Here is a 24744-nt window from a genome sequence, read left to right on the forward strand (position 1 = left end):
GTCTCGGTGTTCTGTGGAGCAGCTTATGGGTTTAGTATTAATAATGGCTTATAAAAATGTAACTCAGGAAACATAATCATATCAATCTATCTATAGATTAAGCACTGCCAATGTAACACAGCAAGCATTTTTGGTCGGTCAAACAAACAAACATCACAGAGACCTCTTGTTGGGCCACATTTCCAAAGTCTTGACGCCAGTCTTTAAATTAACTCCTACTTTTTGAAGGGGACAAAACATCTTTTAAATTTACCAAAACTAGAACTGAACTACTAAGTCACTTCCAGGTCACTTTATCATTATGCTAATGACAATTGTGATGTAGCTGCAGAATATGGAGAATCTGTGGAAGACTGAGAATTCCGCGGGAGCCTGGAAATTCCGTGATTTCCAAGGAATTCCGTTATCTGCAGACTTGGACTGCCTTCAGCTATCACTATGATAAAGCTGGCGACCGGAACAGTATGTAGAGAACAGTATAGAAGAAGAAACAGCAAAGAAATAATAACATCATGATAAGCAGTTCTCCGGGGCCTGTACAGGGAGACCACTTTCTTACATCCACATAATCTGGTAATGTCAAGAAGTTATGCTGAATAATGTTGAAGTTTCACATCAGTTGGACAAGCTATCTCCATATGCAAAAAATGTAAGAGTCACTCGGTCTCCAGATCTGATACTCTCAGTACCTTCAAGCTAAATAATGCTAATACCCAGTTTCATAATAATTGGTCATAATAAAATGTGAAGCATGACATACATCTGTTTATCTAAAATCTTTCAGTACTGCAAAAATAAGCAACTGCACTTCTCACACTACACCACTGGGTGGCAGCGTGTCTACAGAATGGTAAGTAGCGTGGATTTTGTTTATGTGTATCTGCCATTCAAATCGCTTTTCTAGTAACTGCAGGGACTCTAATAAACAAGTTTGTGACAAGGCGGCACACCCCCTCACATATTAGAACAGCAACAGTTCTGTAAGTTTTTCCTGTAAAAGGTGAGCCCCCACCCCCAATACAAAATGATGAACAGTCAGTACTGAGAATATTCCCTTTTGCATTTCACAGACTAGTTGAAGTTGCAATCAATAAGATCAGAGACACGCCCTTTGCTAACCCTGCTAAACTGACTGCATTTCTCATCACAGCATGAATACTGCTAGTGTCACCTGAGTCTGTAGGTGAGCTATAAGGATTGTGGGTGGAAAGGAACATGCTTACCTGTGTAGACAACACCGTTGAGCTCCACCGACATGCGAATACTGTTTGCACCGTTTGTAGTGAGGTTCAGTGCAGACTCCCGCCTGCTCTCTGGAAAGAGATTTCAAAAGCATCTGTATCACTGAGCAGACTACCCACAGAGCAATCATCGTTCAAGGAACGAAAGGAAACGGAACCAGATCTTCACAGTACAGTTTGACATGCTCAGCACTACTGAAATCTTCTTCATTTAACCATTAACAAACATGAATGAGCAAGATTGAGGGTAGCTGTAGTATTTCTACAGTAAGCTTTGTATAGTGTACGGTTATTTATTCAAAGTTTTCCATATACACATCACTGTTGTACAGACTCATTTTAAAATGTAACAGTATTTGGTGTAGTACCGGCATGAAACTTTGAAATAACATTTACAGATATGAGACCTCTAGAACAAACCCAAGTGCACAACAGGTCAGATTTATGTAATCCTGTTATTAGTCACAAATCACTTTTAAAAAGCTGCTGTAGCCATGACTTCAGGAAAACAAAGCCACGACGGTCTCTTGGAACTTGGTTTCTGGAGACTAGGTTTCAGGCCACACACAAGGGAGACTTGGGGTCTGATACAGAAAGTTTGCCTCAAACCAGATCTCCTGGAACCAGGTTTCAAGCTGTGTGTTCCCTCAGCTCTACACACACTCGCCTGGATCTCCTTAGTCTGGTAATATGAAAAGAAATGTTATTTAAAAAGTAGTATATGGAGCAGTTTTAACCCCAGAAAGAGGGACTGTATCGTCATTCTTTGGCCTTAATGAAAGAAGTCCAGGCACTGCCCATACCTTGGTTGTTGATGCGGATGTTCATTGGCACGTGTGCAGTTGTCATGGCGAGCAGGTTCTGCTGAAGAGCTCTCTGCATCAGTCTCTGCTGCTCGTCTGCCATCAGGACCATCTTCTTCTCTGGGGGCTCCCCGCTCTCCACCTGGTCTCTCAGCTGCTCCATCGCAGCCACCTGGGCTGACATAGCTACCTGGGCTGCTGCTGCTGCCTGCACCGCCATGGAGTGCCCTGCCAGCCGGCCGGGCCCCGCCACAGAACCACCCCCCTCCTCCTCTGCAAAAAACAATGCAGGGTACTCTACAGAGATTGCATGAGAGGCCAGACCATCACAGTGAAGCAACGAGACACAGGAGCTCCAGCACACAATTTCAAATGGAAACGTGTTTAATAGAGTCCTATCACTCTAAAAGCATATCTGTGGTGCGGGGTGCTGCACGACGCACGCTCCACGAGAAGTCAGAGCAGCTTGCATGTTTCACAGCACCCTGTCATTTTAATGTGATGTCATTTTCATCCCATACAATGTAACTGCTGCTGGCTGAATCACTATCAGGGGCTGCTATATATTAGATGTGATTAATCTATTAGCCAGTTGCTCACACAAACACAAGTATTAAAGCAAGCCAGTGAAATCTATCCCCCACTGCAGCTGTAGATATCAATTTAGAGCCATTAGCAACTTAAAATAGCTCAGCGTGACTTGCATCAACTGTGTGCACACATAAAAATTTAACTTTGACAAACAGGCGCCTTCAGATTCAGATACTCCTCAACAGCTTGCACTATGTGATTTTCAAATCAGGTTACATGACAGGTGAATAAACGCTTCTTCAGATGTATGTAAAAGTGGGAATAAAGCCACTATATCGCCCAAGATTATCATTCATATATACAAACTGGGTTAGAAAATAGAAGCTAGAGATTATTTTCTTGTAATTCTGTAAATGTGAGTGTATTTAAAAAAATATGGTAACATGCAAACAGTATTGAGAGCCTTAATTTTCTAAATAAATGTCAACAAATTAGCAAATTATAATAATTGTCATTATCAGACTCAAAGATTCATAAACATTATGCCATTAAGTTTAAAAAAAACCCCATGGAAATAGATTTGAAATGAGAACAGAAAGAAAGTTATTTTGTCATCATGTTGTTTTGTTCTCTCCTTGGCTGCCTGAGATGTAACGCTCCATTTACCTTTCTTTATCTTTTGGACTGGGGCAAGGGATTTCCCGTTGGTTGCCCTGCTCAGGCTGGGCAGGGGTAGCTTGGGAGAGGAGAGCATGGTGGGGGTCCCATTGGGGGAGTAGGTGAAGAGTGTGCCCCCGAAGCCGTGGCGCCGCCCCTCTCTGCGGTTGCTGTCAATCGCTGCCTGGAGCTCGTTGGGGTTACTCAGTGACCTCTTTTCACACTCGTAAGGGTACAAGTACTTCATGTACCTGGCACAACAAACAGACGAATATTGAACTTGTGAAGACACTAGCTTTCAAACAGTGCGTTCTTGTGTATTTTAAGTAAGTAGTTTAGAATGCCATTTGAATGACTTTTTTACATTCCTGTTCTTATAAATCCATCTTCTCTTTACACCCTGGACTTCCACAGGAGAGCAGCGAGCGACCAGCCCCTGGAGGGCCGTCTCCAGTCCTGCCAATGTGCAGTCTGGTGACTCCCTGCTTATTCTGCCTCTCTAACTCATGGGAGGGCCAGAACCTGCACTGCCCTTAGCATAGGACTCAACGTGCACAACATGCGGCCGTGCCTGTACCAGGTGAGCCACCCCCATGGGAATATACTGTTTTACTGCAATGCCAGAACTTTGTTCCACATAAACCACGTCAAGTGCTTTCCCATTGGAATTGCACAGAGTGTGTACTCACTGTGTACGGAGGGTGAAGGCTGCACTGGTTATTGAGGTAGGCAGGTTGAGTCCTTTGGTGATCTCTCTCCACAGCTTCTTATTGATCACCTCCACTAGTCCCCCCTTCTCCGTCACCAGCATGTACAGCATGTAGAGATCCAGGACTTGCTTGGCCATGATGGGGATGCGATTCACAGGTGTCCCTGAAAACAAAAAGCAAAGACACAAGCCTTAGCAAACTCACTGCAGCCCTCTCCATTGGGGCAAACGTCACCCACAAAAAAAGACTAAAAAGAACCCAGTCAAACCTGTTTGATAACTCCTGTCCCCCTCTGCTTTGATTTAATTATTCTTAGTAGTTATTCATTTTCTCTGAAAACAAATGCAGTACTGTTCATTTTCTTTCATGTCACAGGTATTGCCACAAAGCCCAAGTCTCTCAGCTCTAACCACTAGGATATACGGCGGCCTCCTTCCCAGTCACTCGGCTCTAACCACTAGGCTCTACTGCCTCCCTCCCAGTCCCTCAGCTCTAACCACTAGACCACACTGCCTCCCTCCAAGTCTCTCAGCTCTAACCACTAATGCAGCTAATGGTAGTCAAGTGCTGATAATATCGCTTTGGTTAATCACACTCCTTTTGATATCAGTCATGCAATTCATTTCCACCCGTTATAATCACTTTGGGAAATAAAAGCAGATCATTATATAGTTTCTGTTCTTTTCTTTAGAAGAGTCAGAGTTCTTCATACTGTTTTCTTGGGTACTTGCTGATTTCACAGTACGACCAAACCTTGTCTGTTTACAAAGAAATCTCTTCAAATGATCACTGTCTAGTAGGACTGACCAGGAACTTTCAAAGAGGCCACCAACATTTCAATCAGAACCTTGAGGTTAGATGAATGAGTAGCTCTGTGAATGGCAGTGCTGTGGAGTCCTGCAGCCTTTGTGGTATATTTAAGTCAGGACACTCAGACCTGTGGAGAATCAGTCCAGATCCCCCTTTACACTATCTATAAACAGACACTCCATGACAAACCCTAATTCACATGAAAGGCTGAGGCCATTTTATTAGAAACTACAAGGAAATGAAGTGCGCAAGGAAGTCGAACCACATGGACAAAGGTTACTACAATGGACAAAGGTTTATTAAAATAAGTATTTTCCTCAGACACCAACTGCACCCTGGGAATGACGCGCCACTGTGTCACATAGTGATCTGTAAAAGAATGGAAAATTACTCATTTCAGATTTGGTCCTGAAATAAGTCCCAGTCTCTCAGCTCAGTCCACAATGTCAAGCTTCTCCCCAGCCACTCAACACACAGATAGGTCACACTGCTTCCCAGTCCCTCATCTCTAACTACTAGGCCACATTGTCTCCCTTCCAGTCCCCCAGCTACAGCTGCTAGACCACACTGCTTCCCAGTCCCCCAGTTACAAACACTTGACCACACTGCTTCCCCCAGTGCCTCAGTTCTAACCACTAGGCTGATGGGTTTTCCATACATGCAGAAGGTTCTTTCTCCATTGATTAAACAACTTAAATCTTAGAGTGTGACTATAACTCTCCATATAATCACGTCACCTAGTTTACAGTGCATGGGCCCCGAGACCACAATGTTTACCCACCTGCCCTCCCAGTCTCTCAGCTCCAACCATCAGACCACCCCGTCTCTCAGCTCAGTTTCCACCACTAGGCTACACTGCCTCCCATCCCTTCAGGTTTACACCAGCCTACACAACCCCCAACCCTCAGCTCTAACCCCCTGGCCACACAACCTGCAGCTGAAAGACATGGGCTTGGTTGAGAGAGATACTATACACAGGAAGTTGGGCGCCAAAAGACATCCCCTAGAACAAAAGGCAACAATATCCCAACTTTTAAAATGCCTGGCCTGCTGTAATATGAGAACGGCTTTCTCTCCTCTGTGCTTGGTTTCACCAAATACAATTGCTCAAGAATGCCAGTAATACTAGCAGTTAGACAATTTTAACCCAGGCACACCCACACAATAACCTCTATGACCTTGATGTATTTTCTAATACCACACATACCCTGCCTTAATATTCCCGCCTCCCAAAACTGCACCTCACAGGGAACACAGTGTTAGCGACTCCCAGGCCTCACTATGGCGACAGCATAACTCCCTAACCCTAAATCCCTGTGTTAAAATAATCCATATTAAGAAAAAAAAACCCGACTGCATCTTTATTTTACAACCTGAATGATTAAAATAAAAACATGAACTTTAGTGTTTTTTTAGGCCTAGTTGGAATTAAAGCCTAAACAGAAGTGCACAGCTGCAGTGTGCTCCAAGAGAATGCTTATAAATGTTCAGAAGAAAATAAACACACCGCTGTGTGATAAACAAGAAAGCACAATAATCACCACAGTGCTTGCAGCGAGCAAAAACATATAAGGAGAATGGCATCTCTGATTTAACTTTTGTACACTACTCTGTAACGGTACACCCATCTAAGAGTCTGCTCTTATTGTGCCTGCTGTTAAAAACAGAGGATCGGCCTGCCGTTCTGGGACCCTGACCTGGAGGTCTTAGGTTTCCCACAATCCTAGCAGGACCTTGTTTACCTTTGTGTCGATGACCTCCATCATTTTGTGAAATTTGGAGTGTGCTAGGTGGCAGACAGCATCATTGTAGATACTGCGTTTTGCTGAAAAAGAAAATCACCCAGCAAAGTGGATACCAGTAGTTAATGGCTGGAAGTGAGGCCCAGTGCTAATGCTATGAATGGAAAACTCATTTGCTGCTTTTAAATGATACCATCAATGGTACTTCATCATTTAAAAACACCTATTTGCCCTTGCCGATATTGCTTATCTAACCTGTGGACAACAGAGCCAATGCAATACTCCCTGTAGAACCTGCCTACGAAGAAGATTGGCAACTTTGCACAGGTAGGAAGTTCACCTGCACTCCCCTGACTGTTTGACCCTGTGCACCATATAGTCCTATTAGGTGAGCCACACCCCCAAAAGAATAGGAGTTTATTAACAAACCAAGGAAAGGTAAGTCCACTCAAAACTGCAGAGCACTCCAGTCGTATAGAAACAAAACAGGAGTTATAATATACAAATCTGTAAATCAATGCACATCAATAATGGAAACGTGCTAAACCCACATTCAGCCAGTCAACGGTAACACAGTAACAGGCTCATGCAAAAGTTTTAATATACCAACGCGGGCAAAAAAAGTCTTTATTTATGCAAATACTGGACATGTAGTTAACTCTCTTACCTCTCTTTTGCATGAAACTAAACAAATCATCCAGGAACTCCTTCCTCTTTGGGTCCCCATCCAGTTCATATAACTGAAAATAAACAAAAAAGACAGTTGTTAAATTTAAGACATTTTCAACTGGCGAGATAATTTTGTTAACTTAGATACATATAAATACAGGCTGCCTGCTGTGGATCTTTTGAGCAGTCGCAGTGTTTGCTTTGCATGCTGTATGCCCTAACACACCACACCCCATAGAGTCTCTACTTGCCATTATTCTCAATACTGGCATGGCGGCCAGTTGAAAATGTCTTAAATTTTAAGACAAAATACCTGAGGCACCTCTTGGAATTTCCAACTGCAAAGTCCATTCAAAACATCCCAGCCAGCCAACTCTCTCAGCCGCTTAATGCTCTTCTCTGCAGCAACCTTGCAAATCTTTTCAATGACAACCACAATGGACTGAATACAGTAATGGTTAGAAAACAAATACAGATGCATTTTTGTAACTTGTGAGGGTAGGGGGTGTTACATCAACACTTACAGTTATAGAGTCTGGAACACAGGCTTCCCCCTGTCCTGTTAAGTAAATTATTCACATAATTTTCACTGTAAAATTGAGGGTGTATTTCCCTAATATTTTGCCAGTTTTAATTCTAAGGTTAGTATGATCTTCTTGTATTTAAATAACAGTTATTGAAAAGGGGTACCATAATTATATAGTCCTAACAAACAATACACAGCTAACACCTTTAAGATAAAATGTAATAAAAAAAAAAAAGCCTGGAAGCTCAGAATGCAGTTTTTAATCTTGTCTTTGTGTTTCCTCCCTCCGGCTTCTAGTCTCAGGTATTTCTAGACAGCTGCTGCATTTATCAGCACCATGCTGTCTGTGCTATTGACCAGTCACGAAGCCCAGCCCAGAATTTTTGCTCTTGTTAGAACCCTAAAATTATTTCTCTTTGTGGTTGTATAAATGAGACACAGAAACCAGAGTGGAGATGGGATCGCAAGTAGGGGGATTATAGAGAGCTGTATAAAAATAGAACTTCAAAATTACAGGATACACTCATTTCTAGGGAGTGGCAACCTATAAATCTTTTAAATGGCTTGTTTAGACCATAAACACAGCAGTTTCTGATGCAGCTACTCCCACTCTGCTAAACACACACACACAGGGGTGGGGGGTCATTTCCTATCTGTTTAAACTTTCAAATGGATTGTGTTTAACATAAACATTAACCTGTCTGAAATGCTGGTAACCAAACAGATAACACACAACAACATGCACTCCGGTAGGACAGTCTGAAAGGAATGACCCCCTTATTAGTGTGTGCAGGACTACATGTGTACAGCAGTACTGTGGCTAGTAAACAGACTATGAATAAAGACCGACTATAACATCTCTTTACAATGTATAGCTGTATTCAAATTAAGGGCAACATAAACATTCATTCACACTCCTTATTTCTGATAATGTTGAGGAACCATTTTCAAAGTTAAATGTTTAAACTCGGCTAATGGACCACTTTCCTGTCTGGTGCAGTCAGCAACTCATTTACTGACCAAATATCCCACTGGTAATGATCAATGCAAAAGCAAAAAAGATGTACTGACTGAAGCTGTTGTTTTTTCTTTAGATTCTAATATGTCTCATCACAAAACCAAACAGAAGAGCTTTAATCTTGCAACGCACAGGAAGACCATGTGTTACTGGTTCTAGTGCACTCCATGTGTCCGTTTTGTGACGTTTATTAAACAGGACAGTCAGATGATCGCAGGAAAACAGTGAATGGCACTTTAGAAATAATATTAAGTGTTAGGCAGTGTTGTACTTTAGTATCGATGGCCTCTCTCTGTCACCTCTTTTCTAATAGCTTGCTGTTCTAGTTTGCAGCCGAGACCCAACCTCGCTAAAATAACGGTTATAGGTAAAGCAGCACCAACAGCAGCTTTTCTATCTAGTTTCTATCCCCTTCCCCCCACTGTCGTTTTGATCACTGCCGACAGCTGTTTCCTCTGAATAAGAACTATACTGAGAATCCCCATCTGCACACATCTGTTCTCTAGTCTGGGTGGGTCGATTTACATGCATTCTTTCACCTTTCTGTGCCTTTTGACTCAAGTTTCCCAGAACCACACGGAATTAACACAGGGTTCTACTTTATTACAGCCAAACACCTCCACTCTTGAAGACTGTGTATTTAAAGTTTTTACTTTATTTGTATTTATTTATTTGAAGCCAGGTTGGGGGAAAACACTGTGAAGATCAAAGTACCATGTTACAGAAACTGGGAACTATGATACAAGACCACCATGTAGCCAATCTGTGATCCACCAAATGGTTTCCTGACTGATGAACAAAGACTCCTTTGTGATGCTTGACCACGATTACATCCACAGTATGCACATAGATCAATGTTTTAATGTGACATGCGTAGTACTGGCAGGTGCCACTATACATCAGATTCAGATACAATAACTTGTGCTAAAGGAGGACACAACCAAGTTTTACCACAATTTGATATTCTCGAGATACAAGTACACATTGGTGTGCGATATATATATATATAACAGTTTCTATCTACTACTCATTCAGTACCAGTGCTGGATCGAACATTGATTTTGAAAAATAAAATGTGTACCATATTAAAAGTTTAAAAAAAAACTCCCCTATTAAAATGATCTTTTAAAGAAAGAAGAAAAACGCTCCAGACAACGGAACGTGTGTCATCTATTCCACGTGTCATTTGTGCTTTGGTTTGCATCTTTCTGATACATTTGGAAAGTGTGCTATATCAGCGATGGAAATAAGAATCCCATTACATAGCAGTCTCTCCCATTCCAGGTTTTAGCACAAGCTTGATTAGCTACAGTGTGTGTGTGTAGCAAATACAGATGTGGATCGAACTGCTATGGAATGGGAGACTTATTTCTACAGCCCCATGAAATTCTTTTTATTTTTTATTAGGTTTTGTTTTATTTTTCACAAATGTCGTTTTACTACAGATACATATTAATAAAACAAATCAAACACATGCATTAGTATAGTATAGTATTTATTTAAAGTATTTTCTGTATAAACCTCACAAAAATGGATGATCCGCAAAGAAAAAGCCCTTTTCATGTGGTTTTCACTTCAGGGAGAAAGCTGGATGGATAGAGAAGTCATGAGATTTGACTCTCCATCATGCGGCTGCCAGCTGTGCTTGCATGTTCAAATCATGTTAAGATTTTCATGTGTAAATTGCATTAAAGTTCAATGCTTTCCTATACTGCTACAGCACTCTGCAGTGTTGAGTGGAGTTCTCTTTCCTATACCACTAGAGCGCTCTGCAGTGTTGAGTGGAGTTCTCTTTCCTATACCACTAGAGTGCTCTGCAGTGTTGAGTGGAGTTCTCTTTCCTGTAAGCTATTAGATTTGTATTAAGATCTGCAGTGTTGAAAGAGATCAAAAACAAACAAGGCTACCAATACAGAATAATGCAAACACCCCCAATCTGGAGTTGAAAGATATGGAATTTGACTCCAAACTCAAGCCCACCACGCCCTGACAAGCCCAATGTGTTGGTCAGAGTATTACAATGCGCTTTGCAGCCCTCCTCTACAATTCCACACCAGAAAGCCACACCTTACACTGCTTCGGCCTTTGGACTGCGACTCAGCCTGGGGCCCCAGTACAGACTCCCCTCCCCCATGTTTCTTTCTCCATGCTGTGCTGTTTTGTTTAAACTCCCATTGGGTATATTCACAGAAATGAACTTGTCCACGACAAAACTGTCTGTCTGCAACACGCAATAATAAAATCACATATATACTTTGCAGTACATATAAACAGACTTAATAAAATGACAATGCACAGCGGTCTACTACAGTATACGTAGTGCTTACAGTTTGTATCTAAAGAACAGCACTGCAAACCATACAGCTTGCATAGCTCAAAGGGATTTAAATAGAGATGTAACTAATAGGTGCATTTACACTGCCATTCCTGATCCAGATCAAATGCATCGGTAGCATTCGATCCTGCTCTGAAACGGCAGTGTAAATGCGCAGCGATCGGATCAAATGTACCTCTTGGGGAGATGGTACAGATCCGGATCAAATGCATCAGTAGCATGTGATCCTGTCAGTGCAAACGCTCGACTGGCTCAAGTTCCAGCATGCGGTAACAGTGACATCCTTTGTCCAGACTGAAACATTCCCTCCAGCGTACATGTCTAGCAATATATTTATTTCACTTAAATAGTACTTCAAAGTAAATGAATGATCCATTACCCTAACAGTTATATAAAGCTGGTACTGAAACTCTTTCCATTCTGGGGTCGTACTATAAAAACAATAAGCATTGTTATTACTTCCAAAAGATATATTATCACAAGAGTGATCTGCCCGAGTACTGGGTTGCATTTAGGGTTAACTGATTGTAATTTGCGATTTCAATTTAATCCAACCTTAGCTTCTCACAGTCAAACGTCAATAGATACTTATACGGGAGTAATGTTTTTCTTTTTAAAACATGTACTTTGATGCCTCATTTTTTCCTGGACCTTCGTATTTTTTTTAATTATCCCGTCAACACAACTGCTACACTCTGAATAACTACCTACAAAACTTTTAAATCTGCGGTTTCCTGCTTGACATTTTTACACATTGTACTGCATTACTCAGATTGCATTTAACATTTAGAAACATGAAATACAGCATAATTTCCATGAAAAACTAGTGTACTACTAGGAATAGTACAAATAAAAGATAATAAGACTACAAAAAAATAGTAAATAATAATGTGCATCACTTGTAAGCTGTTAATATATCACTGGTTTATTAGTTACTAGTGGTACCCGATACTATACCAAATATCAAAATACCAAGAAACACAGATGGTGAACTGTATGACAAGAAATGGAAAGCCCCAATCATACAAAAAGCTGGTTATGCATAAACAGAAAATATATTATTGTACAGTGTTAACATGACTAAAGTTTGCAACAAAAAGAATAATTATAAATGAGATTGCACTTCTTACCAGGAGCCACCACACCCCTGGATCATCTTTTAACAGTCATCTCATGATGCTCAACATACTGGAGACTGAAGTTTCAGGATGGGGCTTACTTTCAAAGTAGAAAAAAACGATTTGATGCACACAGTAAAAATAACAGCGTGGCAACAGACAAACGGTGAAACGGCTTGACTTTGTTTCTCGTAATTTTGCCATATCATTCTGATTGCGCGTTGTCGAAGTTAAAGATGAAAAGGGTAATGCTAGCTAACGGTCGGGAATCCCAGCAGGTACAGTCCGTCTCTGCAGCCCCACCAGGGCACAAGAATGCCCGCGCAGCAGCAGCAGGTTATATATGGCTGTCTGCTGGGCACAGGGAAGCTGGAATCTGCTCTCATTAGGCAGCTGTGGCTGCATATCGGATTCATATCGGAGTCTGATACGAGAGACAGGAGCCTGTATTGGATCGCGGAAGCAAGCTGCTTCTTGACAGGCGACGATTCGGGATTACGCACAGTATATGGGCTTAAATGCTGTTGAAAACTAACGTAACGTTCTGTAATACTGATCTTCTACAAATCTTTTTCGTTCCTTTTAATATGCTACAGTGTCGACAGTTCAAATTTTGCCTAGGTTGTCAAATATACAGGCCAAATTAGTGCTAAACTTAGTGTACTGTGTAACCCTTATTCAATATGTATTCCCATATTTATATGTGCAGCAGGAAATAAGGGACATTCACTTGGGCTGAATTATTTTTACTAAAAGGGCCAGCTGCCATGTGACGAATCACTAATATCTGCTGGCCGGGGTCAATCCTGCAGAGAAAGCCTTTCAGATTGATCTTGTCTCCCCTGGGATGGCCTAAAGCTCCAGCACTTGCACCTTTTAAGCAGAAGGGCGTGTCCTTCTAACACTGTGACCTTGTTAACAGGGTTGGGGCAGCCCCTGCTCTCCACACTATCTCCTCAAACACAGACTGGCACCCAGACCCTTGTTAACCCTGACCCCTCCCTGCTCACAGTCCCTTACCATTCAAATACACAGACACAAAATGGAATGCACACATTTTTAAATCTTTTGCTAAAGGAAAAAAAAAAAAAGTTAGTCTTGCAAAACTAAAACCAAACTACAAGGTAATAATATAATTGTGTATTTATCAATTTGTAATGAAGCATGGGAAGAAACGCAACACTCAGGTCTAATAGATTTAATCCAATATTTTAAACATAGATAAACAAATCGCAGAAAATGTGAACAAATACAGATCAAAAATTCATGATAAGTTTTCAGTATGAAACATGACACACTGTCAAAATGAAAACATTACAAAGTTAGTATCGGGTAGGACCTCCCTGAGCATTAACACAATCCTGGCAGCGTTGACGCATAGACCTGATTAGCCTCTGGGTAGACTGCTGTGGGATGTTCCGCCACTCTTCCTGTGCAGCTGCAGCCAGCTGGCGAAGGTTGGCTGGTCGCGGTTGTCTCCTGTGGATGGCACTGGCAATTTGGTCCCACAGATGTTCTATTGGACTCGGGTCAAGAGAAAAAGCTGGTCATGGCAAGACCTCGACATTTAAAAATAAATAAATTAAAAAAAATTAAAAAGTAGTATTGTAAAAATAGGATTGTCCGGGGTTTAAAACCCTATAAATCTGTGTAGACTTGATGCACGTTGTAGTTATCGCTTAAATATCAGAAATCTCTACTGTTGTTTTACAAGAACCAATATATTGCACTATATTCTTCAGTTAGCATCATGAGGCCCGGACCACAACTTTGAAAGGGGCAGATCATCAAATAGTGAATCTGTGCTTCAATGAATGAGCCAGTTAATCCCCTTTCCTCGAACACCAGTGATGACCTGCACTGACAAAGCTTTGGACTGGGAAACGTCCCGCACGCCTGCAGCCCGTGTACGTCGAAGCTTGGCAAAACTTATTTCTCAAATGAAAACCATGCTTTCCAGAACCTCCAGGGTTGTGAGCATTGCTAACACTGGTCTCTGACATTTTTACAAATAAATATTGGAGAAATACTCCTAGAAAAGGTGCATGCATACTTAGTTAATTATCAGAATAAATCCAATCTATAATTCGTAGATTTAAACACTGACAATGCTAGAAAGCCACACGCGCTGACCCGCACTGTCTAAATCTGGATCAATACTGCCATTGTCAGTGCCCCTGGCTCTAAACAGCTGCCACCCCAAGGATCACAATGAAGAGGATGATGATGATGTCACATATCACGGCACGCTGCCAGGAGCATAAATCAATGGGAGAAGAAGTTAGCGCTTAACCTCGGTGAACCCCAATTGTCCTCCACTTGTCAGCTGTCCTCCCCTCTCCCCTTTTCAAACACACAGAAAGCAGCATGTAAAGGGGGGCTACAGCAGCAACTCCCCTTAATAAGCCTATTCATTAAGACGAGCCCGTCTCGGCACAGCCAGGATAACTGAATTATCTACAGACTTCGCACACTAAGGTTGACATCCCAATATGCAGGTCACAGTAGTGAATCACAAAGCATGATGTCCAATAAGACCATTAGTCACGACTTAAAAGAAAGAGACAAAGCTTTACATGAACAGTCCATTCTCATTCAAAAGAATACATCAGATAATTTCTCTCATAATACCATTTTTAAAATCCCTGTCTAATGCCTAGAGCCCGAATGGGTAAGATTCAATTCAAAACCACAGCTATATATTACACATTAGAGCTATCAGTGTGATGAAAAGGTTGATGACCACATTACCATATTGACAGTAAGCACAGAGTAGTATAGAATAAGAATGACCACGCTTCATGACAGATGGATACGTGGCTCTGCAGAAATATGCAAACATGCAAGTATGACACACAGATGGAAGGCTGCACAGACAGACAGACAGCCACCTCTATATTATCAATAGCTTCTGCTAAATAAAGTCAACACCAGGTTCCATGACAAATGGATAAGCAGTTTTGCAGATGGATGTGAAGTGTGACACACAAGCTTGAATGCAATTCCACTATATGGGTTTCATCCCACTGGGGGATTAATATGTTTGATCTCAAGCTCTTGTTAAAATTCAATTTTTATATTCAATATTTACTCCAATAACATACAACACTGAAGGTTGTTTTCAGCCAATACACCCTCAACTCTGTACAGTTGTGCTGCTAATGGTGTAATTATAAAAACTTGCATCACAACTGAATGAGATGCATCCAACGTGCCAGGGTTCAGTTCAGCTCAGTTCAACTTGAACTCCCAACATTTATAAAACCGCACATTTGTAAGGAAACAAACTCTCATAACCAGAAGTGTAAATTAAATCACAGAGCCGTGTCCCCTGGGAATAATAACTCCTGCCCTGCTGCTTCATCATTCCCGATTTCAAGTTTAAGCAAAATGAAATCATTCTGTGGACAGCAGCTTTTGACCTTGTGATAGATTAATTCCACAAATCATTTTAACTAAAAGTATCTGTGTGGCTTTGAAGAGAAGAGGAGTGTGTGGCACACACGTAGATGATTAAACAAATCCACAGTCCGTGCCACATCAACAAAACCAGTCAGAACAACACAACAGAAAAGCGAATACCATTTCATCCCTCAACAATCACTTCAGTTCCTTAATGATAGTATTACACATTTCAAACAGAAGACTTCAGAAAGGGCTTGTGGTTTCAGTTTAGCATTCACGTTGCATATTGCTTTAGCATTTCTTTCGTTTAACCACTGATCAAACAAGCTAACTGCCCACTGCCTGAGTACTTCTCAATCGCCGGCAATGACACTTGGGTCTTCATCCATTCTTTTTCCATGTTCTACATCTAAAACATAGTCCTCGCTACGATCTTCACTTACAACAGACACTTCAAATTCCAGCTGTGAGGAACTTATGCCAAAACTCCCAAAACGTGAGAGACAAATATTTTAACTGTTTGAACCAACCATAACAAGAGCAAAAACAAAATCCGATTACCAAATTAACAAATCAATTGAATCTCATTATTGAATAAGTATCAACTGGGAAGAAAGGACACTCAAAACAGTGAATTATTTTTACCGATTCAACACTTTGTTTATTCCTTACTGCACCTAATTTAATGGACACACTTGTCATTCAAATTCTGAAAAAACCTCTATCCTCAGTTGAAAAACAGAGAGAGAGAGAGAGAGAAGTCCTGCACAGCCCCACTCCCTCTCTCCCTGCCTTTGGAAGCTGTGGGTACCTGACTTTGTGAACTGCTTCAGTTATCACATTCGCTGACAATCAGCTGGGAGGGCAGTGACTAGATGTGCCGTTGGCTCTGTGCCAATAACCATGAGGGATTCCGACAAGCAGCCAGTTCTCAACACTCTCTCCTCTCCAGAGGCCTACCCAGACTCTCACGCTCTCCACTGAACACACACACACAAAACGCTATTTCACACGATACATCAGATCATCCAGCATGCCAAGCTGCACTCTGCAAAACTGGAAGCCGGAACAGTTTTCTAAAAATTCTAAAACAGGCCTTAGGCAGAGTAACAAGCGTGTTTGTGATCCTGAAACTCAAAATCACACACAGTATTATTTACTCAATTATATTCATTCACAGATTCAAGGTTAGTCAATATGAATCAAGAGTAATCAATGACCTTTAAGGATTTGTCAGAATGTCATCTTATCCTGTCATATGCATAGAAAATGCAAAAGGAAAGAGGACTTGAAGTCTTTAAAAATCAGGTATAGATAAAGTGAACCCGAGACATGACTTCAAAATGTAGCACAGACAGAACAAGAGGGCATAAGTGGAAGCCAAGTAAAAGTTTGGAAGCAAAGGTAGGAAACACAGAGTTCTAATGCTTGGAACTGCTGCTAGGTGATGCAGTAGGTTTTAAACGACTGAGAACAGGGAGTCAGCGCAGGGATGATAGCGGTGAGCTAAGCCTAAAAATAATTGTACGTTCTACATTGGGAGAAAATAATAAAATAATTGGAGAGTACTACAAAAAAAAAAAAAAAAAAAACACACACACACATACTGGGCTTTTCCCAAATGAGAATGTGTTAGCAGTCTTGAAGCCAGGGCAGGAGGATATGGGGAAAGCCGATTTATTAAAAATAACCATCATTAGCAATTCCTTGTAAGGAATTTTTCACACTCAGAGAATTCTGTGCCTCACATAAAGCTTGTCGATGGAGTAAAAAAGATTGAAAAAAAACTGGTTTCCATGGCAGCCAGGGCTTATGTAATCTCTGTTTACATTCCTCCTCCTGTGTGAGAGCTGGCCAATTATTTATAGCTTCTCTGGGCTGAAATTCATGGAAATAAGCCTACCCCACAAATATCTGCTGGAATTCCTCCAAAGCAACTGCCTTGCCAATAAAAGTTCAACCTTTGCCTGGCTCACTCACTCTCCTGAGTCTGTTAGGAAGTCTTTAATAAAATCATCTTTCTTTCCTTTCAGCTGCTCTGCCAACTTCCAGTACAACTGCCGCGAGACAGGGTGTACATTTCTCATTAGTAAAAAAACAAGTCATGTTCTTTTTTTCTTTATCCCCTTCAGCTCTGCAATCACGGCGAGAGCTTTTTGTTTTTGTACAATGCATTGTGGGCTAGCCAAGTCTCCATATTAAGGGCCAGCTCCATCAACAACACCAGCATTGCACTTGTATAGCGTCTTTCAAGACCAGGTCCTCTCAAAGCATTGGAATAAACAGAGCAAAATACAACTCAAAATAGCTTACATTTATTAATTTTAGATGTCGGTCTGCGATTTAAAATTTACAACCTGAAGATGATGTCCCGAGAAACACTTTTTCAAAGAGACATGTTTATTGAGATCTGTGCAATGCCAGCAAAATAAGTGCAATGAGAACCACTTGGGATGATTAAAATGCCATGAAAAGGTTTGAGATGAAAGATTTCATTTAAAGCTACTTGGTCTTTACCGAGTCAGTTAGAGGGTGCTGTGCGATCACGACGTTATCCGTTTAATAATGGCAACACATAGGGTTGACAACCAGACAGGGCCATCCTTATTACAACTGTGCAATATTATTAGCTGTACAGTATTAAGTACAAAGTTATTTTTAAATGGATTTGAAGCATAATAAAAATTCAACTTGACTAACTTCTTTATTTTTCAACTTACAAATTTAAGCTTCAAAATCTAAGTTTTTAGAAAAAAAATTAGAACAGAACCGCTCAAACCCTCAACAGAAGAAAAAAAATGTATAGTAGGAATGTGTATTTAAAAAAAAAAATGACTTGAAACTGTGCTTTTAAATGTATAACCAGTTTAGTTTCAATAGATTAATATTGCAACAGCTAGTCCCCACCTGTTCTCTCCCTCGCCTGCACTGTTAAATCTTTAATGCAGGTTTCCATTAATATACCAGATAACAGAAGCTATGATGAATTTTTAAAGAGAGGCTGTTCTTTTCTACCCATCTGGGTTCTATCGGCCCTTCTGTTTGCATTTAAAAGCACAACACCAGCCCCCTGAATTGAGGATCAAACATAGCTGTGCCTGGGCCGGAGGGCAGTGACAATGTTTTTAATGCACACTTCTCTGGTTTAACAGGTTATGTCTCTAACTGAATTGCCTTGTCTTTTTTATTTCACCCAGCACTGTATAAATATCTGGCTGTTTGTGTTCGTTTTTCAGTGCAGAGTTTGGGTGTGTCCCCCTCTTTAGAAACACAATGCAACTTTGAGTGGGAAGTCTATATATTAGAGGAGTCAAGATGGACGGATTAGGCTGTTCATGTTCAAAATGGATTTTAAAATCACAGATGAGAACTTGAATAAAAAACAAAAACACGTGGGAAAACAACAAACTATTGAAAAAAGCAAAAATTACAGTGGTTAAATGAACAAGGAGTTGAAATGAACCATTCCATAGTGGTTTTGTTTTTCTTTCTGTGCACATTTCTGTACAGTAAAGGGATTTCCTTTCCACAGCTTGCAGTGCATTTGACACCTACAGGTCGGGAGATCCCATTCCTGGCAGTGTGATTTCAGAGAGGAATGCTGTTATTGTAAATGACTCAGCCGTGCTGATAGCAGTCAGCAGGTATTCAAGCTGCCTCGGGAACATTCCTCGCTATTTTTGTTGTTTAGTTTTTTGTTCATGAGACCCAACAAAATATAAAACCATCAGGCTTCATCCAGCAGCAGCCGAGAAGAATAGAATATCAGCATTAGGATCAGCCTCCAGGTGAGGTATTTCTCTCACCCCCTCCCTGTTCTATTGAAAAGCCATCTCATTTGCAGTTTAAAAAAAAAAAAAAAAACAGACAACACTGCCTCCCAGTCCCCCAGCTCTAACCACTAGGCCCCTCTGCCTCCCTCCCAGACCTTCACCTCTAAACACTAGACACACTGCCTCCCTTCCAGATCCTCACCTCTAAACACTAGACACACTGCCTCCAAGTCCTCAGCTCCCAGTCTCTTCTCATACAACAAGTTGCTATTCTCTGCTTTAATCACATGTCCCATTAGCCTGGGATATCTCAATCTGGAAGGCGACATGATTTTTTTCAAGGACAGATCACGCTCCTTTCACAAGGTGAGAGTACTCTTCAGCCTTGCGCTCCAAGCAACAGCCATGTGTCATCTACAGAAGCTAGAGGTCTCCCCTGTGCTGCTAAACCTTTGAAACTCAGGCGATGAAGGTAGGTACCTGTTTGAACTGCTCTTCGTAGGTCCAGTCCCCATGGTCCTGCCCTGGCGTCTGACTTAGGGACCCCTGGGAGGGTAAACTCTGAATTCGGAGATCCTGTCCCCCCGCCCCCTTTGCCTTCAGAAGCTGGGGGTGACTGTGGAGCTGGCGGTGCAGTGGGGCCTCCTTTCCTGGTACAGAGGCCCCCCCCACGACCCCCACCCCTTCCTCCCCAAGCTCATCATCATAGTAGTCTTCCATCTCCTCTTCAAAGTCTTCCTCATCCCACTTCTTCTTTCTGCAAAAAACATAGTATGTTAAATTATGCCACATCTTGTTTGAAAGCATTTCAAAAATTGAAGGCATCAAAATGGGTCTGCTAACCGCTATTTCCCACCCAGTCAGGTCAGCTGTAGTAACTAGACAACACTTTCTCCCTCCCAGTCCCGCAGCTCTAGCTACTAGACCACTCTGCCTCCCTCCCAGTCACTTAGCTCTAACCAACAGGCCACACTGCCTCCCTCCCAGTCACTCCACTCTAACCTCTAGGCCACACTGGCTCCCTCCCAGTCCCTCAGCTCTCACCACCGGACCACACTCCCTCCCTCCCAGTCCCTCAGCTCTACAAGTGGATGGTTCCCCCCCTCCTTACTGAAGGGCCAGGATGAGCAGCTGAAGGACAGATTCCCCCCCTGGGCAAACCTCAAGCCAGATCTTGTCCCCACAGCAGGGGCTGCATCCTAGGGTTAACCCAGGTCACTGACTTCATTGCAATACGTTATACATTATTCTGACCCCAGCCCATCAACCCATAACTGATTTTTCCAAAACCTGTGTCGCGTCAACCCACAATTAGGATTTGTAGGGTTTGTCATATCAATTTAAATGTTTTGCTTTGGGCATAAAATGTTAATGCTAATGAACAACCATAGTTCAGATAGAAATTACTTCTGTTAAAATATAGTATTTTTTTATTATTATTATTGCAATGTTAAAGGGACATCTGATTTTGATGCGGATGCATGCATATTTTAAATTCAATTTCTTTTTCTATAATCAGAAGTGTTCTAATTTGAACGCAAGTTGAGACTTTTGTTTAACTATTATGCCGAGTTTTTAGTTTTAAAAAACAAAAAACACCAAAACACCTAATGTTTGTTCTTTATTTTGAAAAATAAAACGTCAATGCATCCATTACTGTTGATAAATGCCTGTACGATAATCAAATAAGAAATCAGGTTGCCGACTGCACCACTATCTCATTCCACACTAGATTTAATTATACACGACATGGGAATAGTAAATATCAAAGCAAATCGCGTTGAAAGGGTTATTGAGGGGATTGGTATAGCACAGGCGACACAAAGCTTGAACAATAGATAATTTGCTTCACCTGGCAGACTATTCCATGCATTTATAACTCTCTGTACTCTACCTTCTGTTCTGAAGTGAGTTTCCCCACCCTTCAAAATCAGAAGTTACTGAAGCTTATTGGACAGTCTAATACTCCACTCATGAATCTGGCTTGGTCTCAAGACTCACATGTGCTCTTCTTCCTCCGAGCCCATCATATCTTTGTACTGCTCATCCCCTCCCTCCTCATCCTCGCTGCTGTCCTCCGTCAGGGGGCTGTCGGGGGGTCTCTGTAGCCCTGCGGCTGCCGCCCGCATGGCTGCCAAAGCTGCCATCTGAGTGTGAGACTGCTCTCCTGAGCCCTCCTCAGGGGCAGGGCTCCCATCAGGTCTGCCCCTTGCAGGCTCATCTCTTCCCATGCCAGGATTGGCCGAAGAGGACTGCTGTGCCTGTGATTGGCTGGCTAACTGCTGCTGTTCGAGTTGCAGTTGGAGTTTGGCTCTCTGCTGCCTCTGCAGATTCTCCATGACTGCTTGAAGTTTCATCCTCACGTGTGGTTCCTTTTCTTCGCGCGAGTGTTGGCTACAAAAGCAGAACCACGGGCACAATTTCCCTGTGCAAGGCCTTCCCTGGAATATAATCCTCAGAAAGGCTTTTTCTGCAAAGTTGTACCAGAACTAGTCTTGTTGGAAGGCAGTTCTGAGCTTCATTGAAGTTCTGTCACGTTCTCAAAGCACTTTTGCACAAAATCTTTTAAAAGGGATTATTCAGTGTTCGCTTTGAAGTTGTTGCCCAGTTCGTGCTTTATCTGTCCAGTTCCATATGTCTGCACTCGTCCTTCTAATGATGGGAAGTGGACTTGTTCAGGCTCCCAGGGAGGCTCACTCAGCTCCTGCAAATGACACAGAACAGGTTTGAGACAACAATCGATTCATCTGATAATATCACTATTTTTTTCTGTATACTACAGTGACTTTATATACGTAGACAAGAAAAAACCCACAAGTACATTTTGAAATCCCAAACTCCATTCAACTAGTCATAGGTAAGAGAGCCATACTCAATCTAAATAACTAAATGTGGCATCACTCATATCAGCCCATCTTCTGAGCATCATACAGCGAAACACGTGTATTGTTATATCCTGAGAATTGCACTGCGATCAGTTTTGACTCTTTTTAAAATACTTAAAATACAATTTAAAAAACTGACGTACCGCACATTAAAAAACTATTCTACATTCAATTCTGTTCTTTTCGGGATCTTTTCTGGACAAAATGACCGATCAAATTGCAGCGCTACACACCACGTCGCGAAGCAGGGGGAAGAGCTTGCCCTAAGGAAAGTAATTCCTGGAATTCAGCTGGTTAATTGAGTTAAAACAGGCTTTCTTTCCCATGCTTTGTTCAGTTATATAAACGAAATAGTCCACGGAGTGTGTAAATAACCCCCTCGTTCTGTCTGGGGGGGTCACTGGTTATTCAGCCATGAACACTCATAGGGGTCTCCTGTGTTTCCTACTTGTTAAAATCTGATAATTAACATTTCATAACTGTGTCTAAAAATTATTTATTTATAATTATAATGGAGTTTGACTAAACCCTCAAATTCATGATACTGTGCAAAGCAGAGGGAAATTCAAAATTTTCCTGAAGGCAAGATCTTCTCTTTCTGGCATGTCATCAGACCTGGTTGAATATCCATTCTGAAACAGATCTAGCGATGCAAACATAATGAACACCAGCAAGCCACTTAACATTAGGCAATCTCTCAAAACCTAGAGCAAATAGGCGGCTGGGAAAGGGTTAACACTCACTGGGATTAAAAACAGAGAGGGACGTGAAACACAGAGGGGGGATAAACAAGAGCCACGAAGAGATAACAAAGAGCAGGCAGGGCAGGGCAGGTGTGACTGAACGCCACTGAGCCACCACATTCACATTTGAAATGCCTGTTCAGTAACTGTGAATAGAAGCCCAATCACATGAATATAGAGTCATAAAACAGGGAGCTTTTTTAACCCTATAGTGACAAATGGTGCTTTCAGGAAACAGCCATGTTTTTAATTGTTTTTTTTTTTTGTTTGTTTGTTTTTTTTAATGATTATTCTTTTAAAAGTAATGTGCCCCACACAATTATTTTTGCCACAATACATCTTTCAGAAGATGAAAAGGGATTTTTACTTTTTTTTTTTTTTTTTGGGAAATCAACTTAAAACTAGTGCTGGACAAATGACCATGTTTGACATTTGTGTAATAGCGAGTAATGTAACAGAATTTATAAACCATCAGAAAGAGAAACCACCCAATGAAACAGCCTGCACATTCTACTGTACAGAAGAGGGGGTTCTCTGTTAATTAGTAGGGTGCAGGGTTTATTTGATTTTGTGTTTACCATAATATGAATTACACTTTTGTTTAAGCTTATTCAGAATGAAAGAAAACATTTTAAAAAGAACAAGTCCCTGCTCTACAATCTATATCGAAACAATATTGCAATGTTGGAAACTAAAAGCTAGGTTGAATTAGCCATTGTAAAACACCAGCTGGATCTCAGTTTGCAGACCCCACAATAGAACACACCCTTCAGCACGCACTAATTAACCTCTGCAGAGCCAAGGAGAAAACAAACCCACAGGAAACTCTGCCTGATTGATCTACTCCTTTGTGAAAGTCACTGGTCTTTCAGAGGATGACCCATTGCAACACACAGAAGTCACAGTCCTGATATTAAGGCACCGTCTGTACATGGCGCTTGAAGCTCAATGGTGGCAGAGTTGGACGCTGACTGCTCAATATTTACAGACTTCAAAAGGTGAATTTTCTTATTCCAGTGGAGGAGTGCATTCGTAACACATAGACTGTCTATTGTGTGTCACACATTTAACCACCTAGAGACATCTCTAAATTTGCACAGCCTCAAACCGCACACAAACGATGTTGTCAACACATGGCAGCCAAAAATGCAATATTTACTATGGAACTACCGCAGAGTATATCTCCAGAAACAAACTCTAGATTTTTAATCATTAAGTGAGCACCATCTTTACAAAGTTCTCTTTTTAGATTTATATTAAGCCTTTCCGCTGACTGTTTGTCAAGCCGAGCGAAAACCAAACCGTTAAACTCTGGCCTCACAAAACATCCGAATGTGTCTCACAGCCGAGCAGGGCCAGGGGCAAAGGGAATGATTTGCATGATTATGTTCAGTCAGTCAGAACACTCAAGACCGATACCTTGCTCGTCCGATCCAAATCAACGCTCTCCCCAAGAAGCATTCTTCTCCTCTGCGTAAATCGGTCGTTGCATTTCAGTTGTGTTGAGTAATATATGAAGAACAAAAAAAAAAAAAAAACCCCACAACCATAACCTCTGGATCCACCTTTCTCAACTCAAACACAGTGCCTCTTAATACCACGTTTACAGGGGGTTTGACACGGTCCCTGCGTGTGCCGCCAGTTGCACAGCTCTGGCACTCAGTGGAAACAGAACCAGGCTCCTCCTCGGCTGCACCATGGAAAAGAGAGTTCGACTCACTTTGTATCATTTGTTACAATCATTACATCCTGGGGACTTTTTTAAATCTCTGTATTTA

At 41.5% G+C, this 24744-nt stretch overlaps 1 protein-coding gene across 1 annotated transcript; it reads right to left on the reverse strand.

Moving 5' to 3' along the window:
- Positions 1 to 813: 813 nt before the first annotated feature.
- Positions 814 to 22099, reverse strand: LOC121301673 (AT-rich interactive domain-containing protein 3A-like). Its single transcript, XM_041231257.1, has 7 exons — positions 21340 to 22099; positions 19819 to 20095; positions 7162 to 7234; positions 3922 to 4105; positions 3242 to 3483; positions 2045 to 2317; positions 814 to 1313 (listed from the first exon to the last, which is right to left on the reverse strand). Exons 1-7 carry the CDS (start codon positions 21693 to 21695, stop codon positions 1189 to 1191), a joined length of 1530 nt encoding a protein of 509 aa, XP_041087191.1. The 5' UTR covers positions 21696 to 22099; the 3' UTR covers positions 814 to 1188.
- Between the last annotated feature and the right edge of the window lie 2645 nt (positions 22100 to 24744).

This window comes from Polyodon spathula, chromosome 27 (assembly GCF_017654505.1).
Source record: "Polyodon spathula isolate WHYD16114869_AA chromosome 27, ASM1765450v1, whole genome shotgun sequence".
Classification (NCBI taxonomy): Eukaryota; Metazoa; Chordata; class Actinopteri; order Acipenseriformes; family Polyodontidae; genus Polyodon; species Polyodon spathula.